Source organism: Varanus komodoensis, unplaced genomic scaffold (genome assembly GCF_004798865.1).
Source record: "Varanus komodoensis strain SLA01 unplaced genomic scaffold, ASM479886v1 scaffold20_1, whole genome shotgun sequence".
NCBI lineage: Eukaryota > Metazoa > Chordata > Lepidosauria > Squamata > Varanidae > Varanus > Varanus komodoensis.
This window is the reverse complement of record NW_025335587.1, coordinates 15679808-15695034: the sequence shown is the minus strand read 5'-3', so window position 1 is coordinate 15695034 and position 15227 is coordinate 15679808. Positions and strand designations below refer to the sequence as shown.

At 48.9% G+C, this 15227-nt stretch overlaps 1 protein-coding gene across 2 annotated transcripts; it reads right to left on the bottom strand.

Moving 5' to 3' along the window:
- Window positions 1-7061: 7061 nt before the first annotated feature.
- On the bottom strand, window positions 7062-13595 carry LYRM9 (LYR motif containing 9). Of its 2 annotated transcripts, none has more exons than XM_044430245.1 (4): window positions 13558-13595; window positions 10168-10291; window positions 9296-9388; window positions 7062-7841 (listed from the first exon to the last, which is right to left on the bottom strand). In XM_044430245.1, the coding sequence occupies exons 2-4, from the start codon at window positions 10276-10278 to the stop codon at window positions 7824-7826; spliced, it is 222 nt and encodes a 73-aa protein (XP_044286180.1). In that variant the 5' UTR covers window positions 10279-10291; window positions 13558-13595; the 3' UTR covers window positions 7062-7823. The 2 variants fall into 2 exon arrangements, with proteins under 2 accessions (XP_044286180.1, XP_044286179.1); XM_044430244.1 differs by lacking the exon at window positions 13558-13595 and adding an exon at window positions 11936-12810.
- Window positions 13596-15227: the final 1632 nt, after the last annotated feature.

Below are 15227 nucleotides of genomic sequence, written 5' to 3'. Positions count from 1 at the left end.
GAGCAGGTGCTTCTTTGGGCTCATCCGTGAGTCCGTCAGGATCTGGGCTGCTCTGGTGGCCCTAACCAGAACAGGCGCCACCAGATTTGCTTGGTTGGTTGCAGGCCCCGCTGGAGCACTTGGAATCCCGATGGACACCCCTTTGGAGATTTGGGAGAAAGGCTGTATGCAAGCCGGCGCTCCCCTCCAGAGCTGGCCTCAGCAACACAGGCCCTCCTGTCTCGCTGGATTTATCTTGCCCTGCCCTCCTGTCTTGCCGTGTCGCCACAGCCATGCAGGGCTTCTTGTGAGTGGAAGTTCCACTTCTGCATCTTGCCTGCCCCTCGCCATGCGTCCTGCCCAGTTATCCTGCCTCCTGGTACCTGCGCCTCTGTCCGTCTTCCTGGTCCATGACCCTCGGCTTGCTTAGGACCACGTCCTCCTCCTGCCCTGATGTGTCCTTCCAGTCCCTGGCTCAGTCCCATGTTGTGGCTTCTGAACTTTGGGCTGTCTCACCTCCAGTTCTGTTGCTCGGGTCCCGGTGCCTCTGTCTTGCCTCCTGCCGCCCATGTCCCAGCCTCTGCCGCTCTCAGCCTGATCTCCCTCACAGGGTTGTTGTGAGGAGAGGAGGAGGAGAGGAGGCTCATGGTGAAAGTGTAGTGAGTGTTGGAGTAGGGCTCTCGCTCACATTCAGCCACGAACCTCATAGGGTGACTTTGGGCCAGGCTCTGACGCTCAGCCCAACCTACCCCACAGGGTTGTTGTGAAGAGGACCACACAAGTGGCCTTGGAGGAAGAAAGGCAGGACAAAACATGCAGGATCTCCACAGGATAGGAGCGTACCTGCTGAACTGCTCCCTGTCGTAAGCCCTTTACCTGGATAGACCAGTAGACCAACTCAGCCAGAGACGGGTCCCAGGAACAGGAAGCAAAGCCCAAGCCGGGAAGGAGGACAGCCGGGCAGCAGACTTTGATCTTCACATCCAGAAATTTCCCCTGTGCGAGACGTGACTCATTCCCAGTGCAGAGGTGGGAATTTCTGTGAGGCCTGCTGCCGCATCAGCTGGCGTTTCTCGGACTGCAGAGATGGGGCCTCCATTGCTTAGGCAACACTGTGGATGACTTCACTTTCCCCACAATGTCATAAGCCAGCCCTGAGGATGGTTTAGCTCAGTGCAGCCCCAGGCATCCGCCCTGACTTCCTACCCAATGGAACCCCTCAGCCAGGCAGAAAACTCATTCTCCGTTTTAGTGCGTCTTCTGGCTCGCTGACTCAGAAAGCTACGAAGTGGGCCCACAATTTTTCCCCTTTTCCCTATGCATTTTTGTTGCCCCTGGCAGGGCAGGTCTGGCTCATGGGGCTCCTCTGAAAGCAGAAGGGCTACCCTGCACGGGGCCGTTCTCCCTAGGTGGCCAGCACACATCACCCACCACAAACCATAACTGAGGTTGTTGCGTTTTCCAAAAAGTGTGCTTGTCACAGTGAAAGGAATATGCCTAGTTTGATGGGTGGAAAGACCCAGCTTTACAAGTTGCTGTTCCCAAGTTCAGTTTCTTGTATCTCCAAGTAGGACCAGGAAAACTCCCCCTGAAACTCCAGGGACAGCTGCCAGTTTTGGCAAGCTGGACTCAGTAGACCGATTGTTCCTTCTGATTGTCCTGGGGCACTTCTGTTGTCCTGAGCATTTGGCAATATGAGGATGTTTCATAATTAAGTAACTGGGCACAACTAGGGGAAAAGCTGTTGCAATGTTTTGTTCCACTTTCCTTTCTGCTTGTGCATCATTCTTCTTAGTAGTTTTGCCCTGTCTCCGATAAACTTCGTAATTCCTATTCTATTGTGTGTTGGTGCGATTGCTACATAAATTTACTGCTTTTGAAAGACACCAAAGCATGTCAGCCCCATCAGTTGCAATGGTGGAATTGCGGTGATGTCAGCTTTTCGATCCATGGGTTTCTGCTTTCACCCTTCCCCTTACGTATTCATTTATTCTCATTTAGCATTACCTCTGAAACTGTCTTAATGATGGTGTGTTGAAACAAGCCAGCTTTATCAACTATGGTTTGTGGTTAGCATATTTGAACAACAGCAGCAACAACAAAATCTTTTAAGGTCTCTGTTTTGGCACCCTGGAGCCTATTCCATATAGACTTGCATGCTTAAGGCACTACTAAAACTGTCTGGAATCTCAATACCTCCATTTCTGAAAAACTGAAATGATGTGGGTAGGCCAGTCAATGAAAAGTTTTGACTGACGGTCCATCTGCAGACATGTTAACTACACCAGAATATCTGGGTGGTTCTTGAAGAGAGATTTTGTGTTGCTTCTCTTGTTTATGCCACAATGGGCCATCTTGGGCAAAGATTCGCCAGTTGTCAGGATCATCTTCCAGAAGCTTGCAAGGCCCTGATCCAAGAACGGAGGTGGTTGGGTTGTTTTGCGCCCTTCCGCTCACTTCCCGCCTTCTTTCTCTCTCCATTTGATTGCCGTTGTGTATTTCAGGGACGATGGGCAAGACAACTTGTGATGTTCCATTTCCTTCAGTCTACATCTCTCTCTCCCACCATTGGCTGTGTTGGAAGGGGTAAGCCAAAGCCCCTGTTACTCTTTCTTTGGAAGACAGGATACCTGCTGCAGAGAATAACACCTAAAATGCATGTTGATTTATCACCAGAAATAAGATCAGAAATCAGTTGGCTAAGAGAAGCTCAAAGCTGGATTTTCCTCCGTGTTTTTCACAAGGATGACTTTAAGTTCGGGCTTTCTCTTGGATTGGAAATGGGCATTTCCCAGCATTCGGAGATGAGTATTCTTGCATTTTTTTTACGGAAGAGAGCGCCAGCTTACAAGCCAACTGGGAGCTCAGGAAAACGTAACTCCCCTTCTCCTTGCCACAGTTGTTACACTGCCAACATGGAGTTCGTTATTAAGTGTTGGAGACGTTTGTGACTTTGGATGGCTTAAGCTCTGCACAGAGCTTGTTTTTTGCCCAGAAAATGTCCCATATTCCATTCCTGATGTCTTCCGTTTAAAATATCTTATTTTAGGATGATATTGTCTGGAAAACCTGGAGAGGCACTACGCAGACGGGTCTGTCAGCTTAGAAGTCATCAAGTCACCACCTTAATGATGTCTAAATTGGCTTCTAGCTATGTTAATTGGCATATGCAACTTTTATGCCAAGCATGATCCTCTTTTGTCCTCTTTTCTGATTATGCATCTGCTTTTCAGGGCGCAATTCATAAGTGCCCACCCTCATTTTTGCATAGAATCATGGTTTTAATTTTGCTTCCAATGAGTGGGGGGCAGAGGATGCCTTGGCAGGCGGTGCGGAAATAGCGTCTGGCAGATTTTTAACACAACCCAAACCCAAATACAGCCCAACAGAAGATAGATTCATCAGGGCACAAAGCAGGCCATCATTTCCTGGAAAGGGGATACATTTTTAGGTGGGTACTTGGGAAACTTTCCCAAGACTTAGACTGAGATGTCTCTCACATGTTCTGGACAGTGGTGTCATTTCCACCCAGCCATCACAGCCAACATTTCACAATGTTTTTTTTTCCCATGCAAAAGTGAAAATAGCTTTCTTGCTGAGGTGAACTTTGCTGCACCCTCCCAATGTTGATGTGCTCCCCTTGTCATGACCTCATGGCCACCACTCCAAGCAGAGTCCGAAAAAACAGCAAACCCTGGAGGTGCAGGCTCCAACTCACCCGGGGTTGTTCTTTGGTGAAGCTGTTGGGTCTTAATTGTGTGCTGGAGGCCAGGGCACCCCGAAAAACCTCCTCAGGACAACGGCCAGGACTGTTCTGTTGCAGTAATTCATCTCCTACCAGTCGCCGTGAGAATTGCAGATAAGCTCAGAGGAGCAGGGCATTGGGGACGGGAGACGCGGCACGGCAGGATACACGAGAGGATGGGAACCAGATGCAGCGAGGGGCAGCCACGATGTGGGAGCTGGACCACACCCTGCAGGAAGCCCTGCGCTGCTGAGGCAAAACAGCAAGGCAGGGTGTAGGTCAGGCACCCGGCAGGCACTCCAGCAAGGCAGCAGGGAAAGGCAGGCACCAGGAGCAGGAGCCATTCTGTAAGATGCAGGTGCGGCGGCAAGCAGGAGGACCTGTGCTGCTGGGCAACGTGGCCAGGAGCAGGAAGCTCTGCCTTGCTGAGGCCATTTCTGGAGGGAAAAGCTTGCTTCCATGCAGCTCTTGCCCCAGGACTCCCAGCTGGCACTCCTCACTGGACTGAGAGCTGGGCTTGGGACCGATCCCGCAAATACAGGGGAGGTGATTCCCGTTCTGGCCCCGAGAGCAGCCCAGGTTTTGACAGAGCGTGAGTTGCCCAGAATCACCCAGGGAACCCCGATCGCCCAGGTCCCCTGTCCATCACTCTTAACCACTGTGCCACACGGGCGCCCAACTCCCTTCATTCGTAAGAGGACCGCCTTGCCCGTAAGATGCCATGCGAAACCAGTCATCCGCTATGGGGCACGGCCAAGCAGGATCAAACGGTGCAGGCACCTAAGGGCTTGCGTTAGTCCCCTGGCAGGGGCCTTCCACGGCCTGCTCGACAGCGTGATGTGGCAGCTTCAATCCCACATGAGTCACCTGAGACAAGCACATCAAAAAGGTCTCTTCAGGCAGCACGCAAGAAGCCCTTCGCTCTTTCATGGGCCTTTTTTCGGCATTTATTAACAGACAGGATTTCAGCTTTCTTCTCGGAGTCAGTGTTTATCTTACACGTCCATCACGCAGGGTTTGCAAATGAAGCGGTGTTAAGTGACATGCACCTGAGTCATCAAAACCAGCTTTGAGCTGGCGTCTCATCTTACCACCACAGGCAAAAAAAGGAAAGGGAAGGAAACAGGTGACGCTGCTGGCTGAACTGTAGGTGGGACTCCTTCTCCATCTCAGTGCTGCATTTGCACGTAGCAATGAGTCGGGAAGGGATAGCTTGCTGTGATGCACAAACGACGTGTCTGGTTGGTCACGGTGCATTACCACAGATCTGATCTCAGGTTCCCGCATTTCAGATGGCTTCCCGTTTTCCGGGAAGCCCATTTTTTCTGCCGTTTCTCCATTTCAGCCAGTGAGTTTGGTGGCAAGAGCGGTGGCCACTGTTTTCTGCTGCTTGCCCAGCAGCGGCTGGCCTGCGGGCAGACACCTGCTTTGCTCCCACCCCTCCCTCCCTCCCTCCCTCCCAGGGGGTGCTCCCTGATGCCCATCTGTAGCATCCCGCTCTGCCCCCACAGAGCCAGTTGCCCTTCTCACGTCCCGCTCTGCTCCCTGCCATGCCAGCCTCGTGGGACACACGCCTGAGAGAGAGACGGCGGGCTGATGCGCGTGTGGGCATGTCTGACGAGGCTGGCAAGGGGGCAGAGTGGGGCGATCAGCCTGGCACTGGAGGGAGGGCAGGAGAGCAAGCCCTGGGGCAGCTGGGCCAGTGAATAGACGGACGGGGCTCTGGGGAATATCACACCGCTTGAAGAAATAGCTGGGTCCCTGCCAAGCAACGTGAGGAGCGCGTGAGCTGCCGGGAGGAGCAGATGACACAAGCAGGAGCAGTGCATGCTAGGCTTGGTTCCCAGTCACAGGGGCTGATGGGCTCTGGGATGCCGTTTGAGAGGGAGATGGAGGGCTCTGTGACTCCTCAGGGGAGGTGCTTCACAGCATGTGCGCGCAGCCCTGTGTTTCCTTGGGGCGTTCGAGGAGCTCTCCGTTGTGCCCTTCAATGCTCAGAAGAAAAGCTGCAATGCATAAGGACGCCCTGACTTTCCGACCCTTCCTTGGGCTTTGAGAAAACAGCGAGGGATCTTCCTTGAAAGAGAGATGCAGCGAAGAAGCTGCAGCTATTGCAAACGCCTCCTATGGCTCCGTCCCTCGGCGAGGCTTCCTGACAAAGGAATTCTTGCTGTCTCCCCCACAAGGTACCCCCGCCAGGTGGGCCAAGTTGGAGGCAGCCACAACTGTCCTCAATCATTGACTGGCTTCTCTCTTTTCCAGTTCCAAGGAACACAAGGGTGTGCGCCAGGAATCGGGCATCATGCAGCTTCCCGTGCTCTGCAGCCATTTGCTTGCAAAGGGAACTTAGAAGGGCAAATCCATCTAAGAGTGTAGGGACTGCAGGTGGCGCAGTGGTTTAAACCGCTGTGCTGCTGGGCTGGTTGATCGAAAGGTCGCCGGTTCGAATCTGCACAACGGAGTGAAAAGGTGCCACTTCGGTGGGCAGGTAACAGCGATTCGTGCACCTCGGTGTTTAGTCGTGCCGGCCACATGACCACGGAGACTGTCCGGGACAAACGCTGGCTCCCTCGGCCAGGAAACGGAGATGAGCACCGCCCTTTATCTAAGAGTGCCCTTCGTAGCGCTTCGGTTCACAACACCGAACCAGAGGATGCAAAATGCTCTGAACACAGAAGCGCGCAAAAGCCCTTTCTCTGCCTCTTCCTACATCCCATTTCTGGCTCAGAGCCATCGGCCAAACATAAGTCCCCATCCTGCTCCCTAGTGACTCGTCTCTCTTTCTGCAGTTCTCACTTCTAGAGAGATGAGCAAATGCAGAAGGGGGACTGAAGGATCCACTTTTTTTTCTGGAAAAAAAAGACAAAACAATTCTGGCAGATTTGTGTTCAGTGTTTTTCTCTGAGCGTATTAAAAAGTGCTTATCTGGACTATCAGGGTTTGTTGTTAGAGGGGACTGACGCAAGCCCCAGATAACCCACGATCATGTGATCATGAAGCATCAGCCAAGTATTTTACCCCTTGTCAATTTCCACTCTGTGGTGGAATGCCCCCCCCCCCATCATTGGAGTAGATCTAATTCCTATCTCCACCCCATAATTTGACTTTTGCCCTGCAGAGGTGGATTCTGACATTTGTCCATGAGTTACCCCATAACTTGGCCAGACACATTCTTCAAAACTGAACCTTATGTTTGAAAATTCTGCCAGTTTTTCCTGATTCTGCCTAATATCTTGGAAGCTATGCAGGGTCAGGCCGACTTGAAATCTGGATGGGGGATTTTGGCTAAGGGCAGTAGAGAAATGTAATTAATAATAATAATTTGTCAATGTCCTCCTTCAATCAAGTAATCTTTATTTGCTTAAAATCAAAGGAAATTACTACTCAGCTAGGAAGTTTGCTGGATGACTTTGGGCATAGCCTGCCTCACGGGGTTGTTGTTGTGAGGATAAAACAGAGAAGAGCAGGTGACTCTTGTAAGCTGCCTTGAGTTGCTTGCAACGGGAAAAATACAGCAGCTGAAACTAAACCTAATATTCCTGGTGCAGCCTGAGCAGTACAAAATACTGACTTGCTTTAACTTGTGAATGCAACTAAGGATGATTTTAGCTTTATTAGCAGCTGCATCACACTGCTGGCTCATGTTCAGGTGTTCATACATTAAAGGTGCAATCCAGGAACATTTAATTGCAAAGGTTATCTACTGTTTCCAAATTCCAGAAACACAAAGCTACAATCATTGTTAGGCTGAATACATTGTTTGCATTGTTAGGCAAAGTACAACTTTGGCACGGCGATCTTCGGACAGTCTCAGAGTAAGCTCAGTCCATTGACTTCAGTTCTGATTGGTGTTCAGCATTCAAAACTTCAATCAAAGTTTGGTTGTGCTTGGTAACATACAACTTGCTTCAGCAACAATGATGGGCAACAGGCATGAAATTCCTAAAACACAACCTTGCGTAGTTGAGGTAGAGCACTGCATTTTACAGTCAGGGCAGCTGTGTCCCGGGTTCTGGTAAGAGGTTGTTATTCTCAAACCAGACTTCTCAATCCAGTCAGGTCAGAACAGAAGTTGCTGCCTCTCTGTCCACTTTCCCTTTTACTTCTGTTTCTTATACTAAAAAAAGAAGGAATAAAAAAAGTCAGAGGATTAAGAAAAATAAGCATCATTTGGATAAACTCTTGTATTTTCTTTCTTTTTAAGATTTATATACCTTTGCTTCATACCCGGAGGAGAGCCTTCTCTGCAGTGGTGCCCAGACTATGGAATGCGCTCCCCAGAGAGGCCCACCTGGTGCCGACGTTATACTCCTTCCAGCACCAGGTAAAGACCTTTTTATTCAACCATCTTTTTAACAATTAAGGGTTTTAGACATTTAAAATTTTTTTTTGTTTTCACAGTCACACTTTTATTTTACTATTTTATTTACTATTTTATTTTTTATTTTATAATGTTCAATTTTAGATGTTTTAATAATTGTGGCTTTATTATTGTATTATCAGAATTTTATACTATGTAAGCCATCCCGAGCGCTTGTGCGGAAGGACGGGATACAAATGCTTGTAATAAATAAATGAATAAATAATCTGGGAAACAATTTTAGGGTTGTGTACACAAACATGATACATACTATGCAACAAAATAACCTAAGATTTGAATCTCAAAGAGTAAAATTGGGAGGCATTAATATTATTCCAACAAATTAAAATGCAACCATAGAATTTCTATTATTTTTAATGGCCTGTGTAAATAGGAGTTAATCTGGTGTCAAAAAGAATACAGAAGCTGTCACAGGAGATTAACAAAGTTAACCACAAAGAAAGCCCTCTATTTTTTCCATTACGAATTTACTTCTCTTGCAGAAGAAATATAACGAAGGCCTTTTGTGATAAGTCATTGGCAGACTTAAAACCAACACTGTATAAACATTCACCCAAATCTGAGTTCCATTGATACTCGAGTGTAAATGTGTCATAAATTTATGATTCCCCTTAGTCCCAGTTAGGCAACTCACAATTAAGGAACTTCAACAACAATGTAAAAACGTTAATCCTTCACTGAGAGCAGAATTAAATGCATGGGAGACCCGAAGCTGCAGATTGCAGCTTTCTCCAAGCACTGCCAAATCACAACGTTGTTTGGACTTGGAGTCCCGAGTTCAGGTCAGCACTGTGCCACGAAGCTCTCCGTGCCCTGGGGAACTGTCCATGCAACCTAGTCAGACAGGAATTCCCTGCACCCCAGCAGGACTGGCTGGTGCCCCTTGGCAGGGGAAGCCCACGATGCCATTTTCCCACCAGGAGAAATGTTTTTGCCACTGCTGCTCAATGCCTTTATTCTCTTTGCCGGCATGCAGGTTTCACGGCTGAGCCCAGGCATCATTAGTCGCTCGATGGAGTCCTCTGAAGCAAAATCTTCTCCGGAGGACGGCAGTTGTGATTAAAGGGGAGCCCAGAGAACCTCTAAGGTGTGGCTCCAGTGGCAAATGGCCCCTGCCATCAACAGAGTGCTCGGATTGAGTGGCCCATCCGTAGAAACCAGAATGGCAGAGAAAAACCAGAAAAACTCACTTTTTGCATTACCCAGTTGGCATCCTCAATGGCTCTCTGGATGATTTGCTGAATTCTCTGAGGGTCATCCTCATCTGCATGGACCCGGAAGCTCTGCAAAAACATTGGGCCCCCAAAGCAACCCATTAATTAATGCCAATGCATCCGCGTAACAAGAGCACCCTTCCTAGGGAGTAAGCATCGTTTGACTCCATGGCCCAGTTCGGGCGTAATGATTTGGTCCTGTAAACTCTGTTTTTTGTTGATGGCATCTTAATTGGTGCTCAGAACTAAATCTACTCTTTCTTTCTCCAGAAGCAGAAAGCTGCGCTCAGCAAACCTTGGAAGTCTTGCGCAAGGGCCGAAGGGAAGGGAAGGGAAGAAAGGTGTGAGTACAGCATTCTTGGTCCAACTTATCAGACCAACTTAGTTTACATCTGATCTGTGCCTTCGTTCTGAATAGACACGCACAGAGTTGCAGGAGAAGTCTTTGACCTTTTTTGGCCCATGGGCACATTTGGAATTTCGAAAGAGCGTTGTGGATGCTCTCACAAAATGGCTGCTATGCCGTATGACCATCCAGAGGGCTGGAACGGGACACCAGCCTGCGGGCCTTGCATTAGCACTAGTTACATCACCCATTTGCCTGAGCCAGGGAGGAAGGCAGGTTCCAAGGCCCGCCCTGGCAAAAGCCCATTCTCCCGCTGCCATTGCAAACCCAGAACCCTAACCCAGAACCCTAACCCAGAACCCTAACTCAGCCTGCCTGAGAGTTTCATAAAGCCACCCAGCTGTTCGCTGCAGGGAGCAAAATACTGGGCTTCCGTCTGGTTTGTGCTGCGATTCTCAGGTGCTCTGCACAGCCCTTTTGCTGCAGGTGGCCGCTTCCATACCTGCCGGATGGCGTGCCTGTAGTGATCTTGCACGTTCTTCCCTGGAAGCTCCTTGCAGCAACGGAGCAGGTAGCGGTAAAGCTGCAAAGGCCCCTTCACCACAGGACTCATCTTCCCCAGTCAACTAGCCAAGGAAATAAAGAAATTGTGTAAAATACGAACAAGGTGCTCAAGACGCAATGCCTTATCAGCATAACATATTGGAAGGGGTGTCAGTCGATTGTGGAGTAATTTTCTGTGTTGCTCCACGGGTGGGTGGACAGCTTGTGTCCCTCCACATGGTTTGGCCTGAAGGTTCCATCATTCCTTATAAGCCACTATCTTGGCCATGGCAGATGGGACTTAGAATCAGAGGAGAGTTGGAAGGGGCCAGAGGGCCCCTGGGTCCCACCCCTGCTCAGTGCAGGACTCCCAGTTAAACCATCCCTCTCAGAGGACTCTGGTTGCATCTTGGATGCCTCCAGGGTGGGAAAGCCCACCACCCCCTAGGTCATGGGTTCCATTGCTGTACTCCTCCAAAAGTGAGGAAGTTCTTCCTGTTATCTAGCCGGAACCTGGCTTCTTGCAACTTGAGCCCATTATTCTGCATCCTGCACTCCAGGATGATGGAAGAGAGATCCTGGCCTTCCTCTTTGTGACAGCCATACAAGGACTTGTGGAGTGATATCCCATCGCCCCTCAGTCTTCCCTTCTTGAAGATGGGGAGGTTAGTCCTTCTGCAGTTGTCTGGCACTTCCCTGCCCTCCATGATTTCTCAGAGATAATTGATGGTGGTTCTGAGAAGTCTTCTTCCAGCTCCTAGATGAAGCTCATTGAGGTCTGGAGAGCTGAACTCATTCCACCCAATTAGAGGATCCTCCACCACTTGCCTGCCAATCTTTCTCTGTCATCCTGCTCCTTCAGCCTGTACTTCCCCTTCATCAGGAAGATGATAAATCTTCTTTTAGGAAAAGGCCGAGCCAGAGCAGAAATTGCACACTTCTGCCTTTTTCCTGTAAACTGTTCTCATTTTACCATCCTGTTTCTTTCCTCTGTCTTTTGCTTTGGACATAAAGTATGTGTGTATACATAGCTGTCTGTACTCTGAGGTGACCACTTGAAGGTTTTAAATTTTATAACAGGCCTGCAGGGTAGCTAAGTAGTAAATAGCTGGATATAAGAGAGAGAGAGTGGTGTAGTGGTTAAGAGCATGGGACTGGGACTCAGGCAATCCGGGTTGGAGTCCTCGCTTGACCATGGAGCCAACCGGGTGACTTTGGGTCAGTTAAAGACTCTCAGCCCAGCCTCCCTCACAGGGTTGTTGTTGTGGGAATAAAGTTGAGAGCAGGAAGAGGAGTTCAGTGTAAGAATAAGCGGGATATAAATCTAATAAATAAGATGCTTAATCACAAGCAGGGCTGCTAGGCTTGCCTCTCTTGGGAGTGACGCACAAACCTTTATCAGGAACCTGCTGTGAGAGCCATTATGGTGTGGGTGCTGGTCCAGCTGAGTAACTGACCCGTAGGCCACCAAAATTCAAAGCAACAGCAAAATTCAGCTTCTAAACCAGCTCAATTTCTCCCTTTTTCTCCCTGGTTTGCTGTTGGATTTTTGCTGGTTGTTGTTTTTGCCATTGCTACCTCTGAGCATCTCAATTTCTGTGATACAGCAGTGGAAATGTGGCCCCCATCTAGAAATACCTGGGAAATACCAGGTTCGAAACTCCTGGCCATACATGAAGCTGACTTGGCTTTTAGGTGCCGGCTCACTCAAGGCTAGTCCATCCTACCTCGCAAGGATGTTGCGTCTTGTGTGGATGAAATGGAGGGCGAGAGCCCATAGATGCTGACTCAGGCTGCTTGGAGGAAGGTGGGGGAACTCAGATGTAATAAACAAAGGCATTTCATAACATGAAACCTGGAAAACAATCCGTCACGCTGAAGTTCCACATGATTTGAAAAATTCTTTAAGCTGTATCAGCTTTTGCTCCCAGTGCAGATTCAGAGGCATGTCAGAACTTGGAAGGGCTTTCTGTCATTGAAAGAGTGCTCATTAAGATTTCAGTTTAACAGCTGAATTACCTTCTGTTGAACACCTCAAAATTAACTAAGCGGTGCGGTTATTATCTTTAAGACGCACTCTGCAACTAAGTCGGCCTCAGTTCACACACCTGTGCCACAAGCTGATTTCTGTCTGCTCTCTGTCCCGGTTGTTTACTGCGCATTGGTGCAATTCTATGTGCTTTCATGGACAATTGACCTTCTGCGGGTTCTCTGCTGTGCGGAGTTTCATCTGTCATGCTGGCTTTAGAGGTTTTCATACCTTGAAATCACCAATTCACATGACATGCACACCCGCCAGCTAATTTTTTATTCATGACTCATGATTACAAAAGGTCAGGGAGTGTGGAAAAGCTCATAAACTCTGGGGGTCCTTGGAATGTGTGTGTGTGCATGGAACACGTTGCAGGAAAGATAAAAAGCAGAACCCCAGGTAGCGCTTCTTGTACATGTTCTTGGAAAGCTCTTGCTCAGTTTAGCTGACTGTATTTTATTTATTTTTTATTTATTTAAAACATTTGTATGCTGCCCACTGCTCCACAGAACCTCTAGGTGGCTCACAATCAGACATCAAAACCATTATGAGACTAATTATACAGCTAAAAACATCACTGTGCTAAATCCATAAAACAGTATCAGTTAAAATACAGATGAAATACAAAAGACAGTTTAGCAGCATCAAATATTAAAACGGTTTCGAACTCTTTATAATTACCTTTAAATTATTTTAAGATTTCTATTGCACGTTGTTTGCATTTTATTCTTTTGTTTTATACATGGCTGTGAACTGCTCGGAGAACTTCTGCTATGGGGCAGTATACAAACGAAATTAATAATAATTGGTGTGGCTTCCAAGTCAGTATGAATAGGTTTGCCACCTATTTGTATTATTAGTTTTGCATTACATTTGTGCCTTGCTTTCTTCCTCTGGCAATGAACGCATTGCGGCTCACAACATTCAATTGCGGCTCACAACATTCATTGTATCCTCCTAACAACCCGGTCAGAGAGTGACCAACTGGCCCAAAGTCACCCGGTGACCCTTACTGATTTGACTTATACCCCACTTGTTTTCCAATGAGCTCAAAGCGGCTTACATCATTCTCCTCCTCCCCCCCGCTCTCAGATTATCCCCAACACCCACCCTGCGAGGTAGGCTGGGCTGAGAGACTGTGACTGGCCCAAAGTCCCCCGGTTGGCTCCACGGCCCTGCAGGGACTCGAACCCGGGTCGCCTGAGCCCCAATGCACTGCTCTAACCTCCCCACCGGCTCAGTTTCTCCCCCTGTGCGAGGGGCCCCATTGCAACGCACCCGCCGACCCGCTCCCCTTTCTTTGCATCTCGCCCTTACCGAGCAGCCAGACGCCCTGCGGCGCATGCGCACTCCTGCCAGTGTGGGACGCCTTCCCGGGGTTCCGCCTTCGCTCCCAGAGATAAGAAATAGTAGAGCCGCACGTTCCCTCGATCGGATAGGAAACCCTCGGATTCTCAAAGGAAAACGCTTTTCCTCCCACGTGTGCGTGCGTGTGTGTGTCCCCGGGGGATTTTCCAGAGGAAAGTGGGTCCAAGAGGGCAGCGTCAGTCTTTGCAGGGCTGCCATGAGAGCCAACCCGAATGTCCCATGCATTGCTTTTCCTCTGTCTAGTTTGCAGAATGTGAGAAAGAGCTGACCCATGCAGCTTTGCAATGCGAGTACGCCCCGGGCGGACTTGGACGGGCAGATGGTGGATTGTAACAGCCCTGCAGGGTAGTCCTGTTCATATTGAAGAGAGGGTCCGGGTCAGATGAGCCTGGTTTGAGTGCCGGCCCCCATTCTGACCCGAATCCAGCATTCAACGCCATGCGGAAGACTCCACTCCAATGACTTGCATGCAGCCACATTGCAGTTTTACATGCTAATAAAGATAAAGAGGTGATGAATAGATTCGAGGGACTAGAAGAAGGGGACGGCAAAGAATGAGTGACTAGATGGGGTCACTGGGTGTGGGGCTGGGTGGACTCCAGGAAACAGTGGACAGGAGGGCCTGGCGTGCTGTGGTCCACGGGATGGCGAAGACGTGGGCACGACTTTGTGATGACCAACAAAAACGAACTTAAATCCTCTTTCCGGTTCACCTGACATAAGATCCAAGTTAGTAAAAGCGTGAAAAATAAATAAATAAAATAAAATAAAGTAAACGCCCCCAAAAAGTCGCTGCAGGGTTTTGGAATGCATCTATTCTTGAACCCTCCTAAAACAAAAGCATGGACTTCTCTCTAGTTTTATATTTGCAGCTCTCATTTCTGCCCTTAGAGGTGAGGACGGGAAAGGGAGTTCGATTGCAGCCGGAAGTTTAGACCGCAGGATGCGTTCAGTGCACTGCCCTCTATGTTCTCAAGCCGGCTTTGGGCGGTGAAAGCTCGCCCTCTGGCGGGCAAGTTGCAAAACGTCAGCCAAATGCTCCACTTGTAGGAGGAAGTATATGCCTTGGCTTGTTCGTTCCTATAAAGGCAATGTGACAAGCAGAAATCCAACAGGGAAAGCTTGAGCCTATGGCGCAACTGCTGGCCACGCTCCCATGAGGAGGCCCAGGAGAAGCCTGGTGGCAAACTGGATAGCAATGTAGGGCTTATTCCCAGATGTGTGAGGGTCAGCTGGCACTCTGTGCATGCTTATAGGCACCGTTTCCTTGGTTTGCATTGCAGTCCAACATTAGAAACAGTTTCCACTTTATAATGTATATTTTGTAGTCTGGGACAGATGACTGCTTAGGGCATGAGTAAGCAACCAGAGGACCTATAAGTATTGCGGTTACATTCAGTAGATATAGATATGGAAGGGTTGGATATGACTTAGCAACTAAACAAATACACACACACCACATTGAACTCCATAAGTTGCCTGGGACTAAGGGGGAAGGTCACATATTCCAAAACCATATATAAAATCACTAGGAAATGTCTGTATGGGTGGTTCTTGTTACCACTGAACACGTTCACCACTGGAATTTGACACCTTTCTATTCTCCCTTCTGTATTATG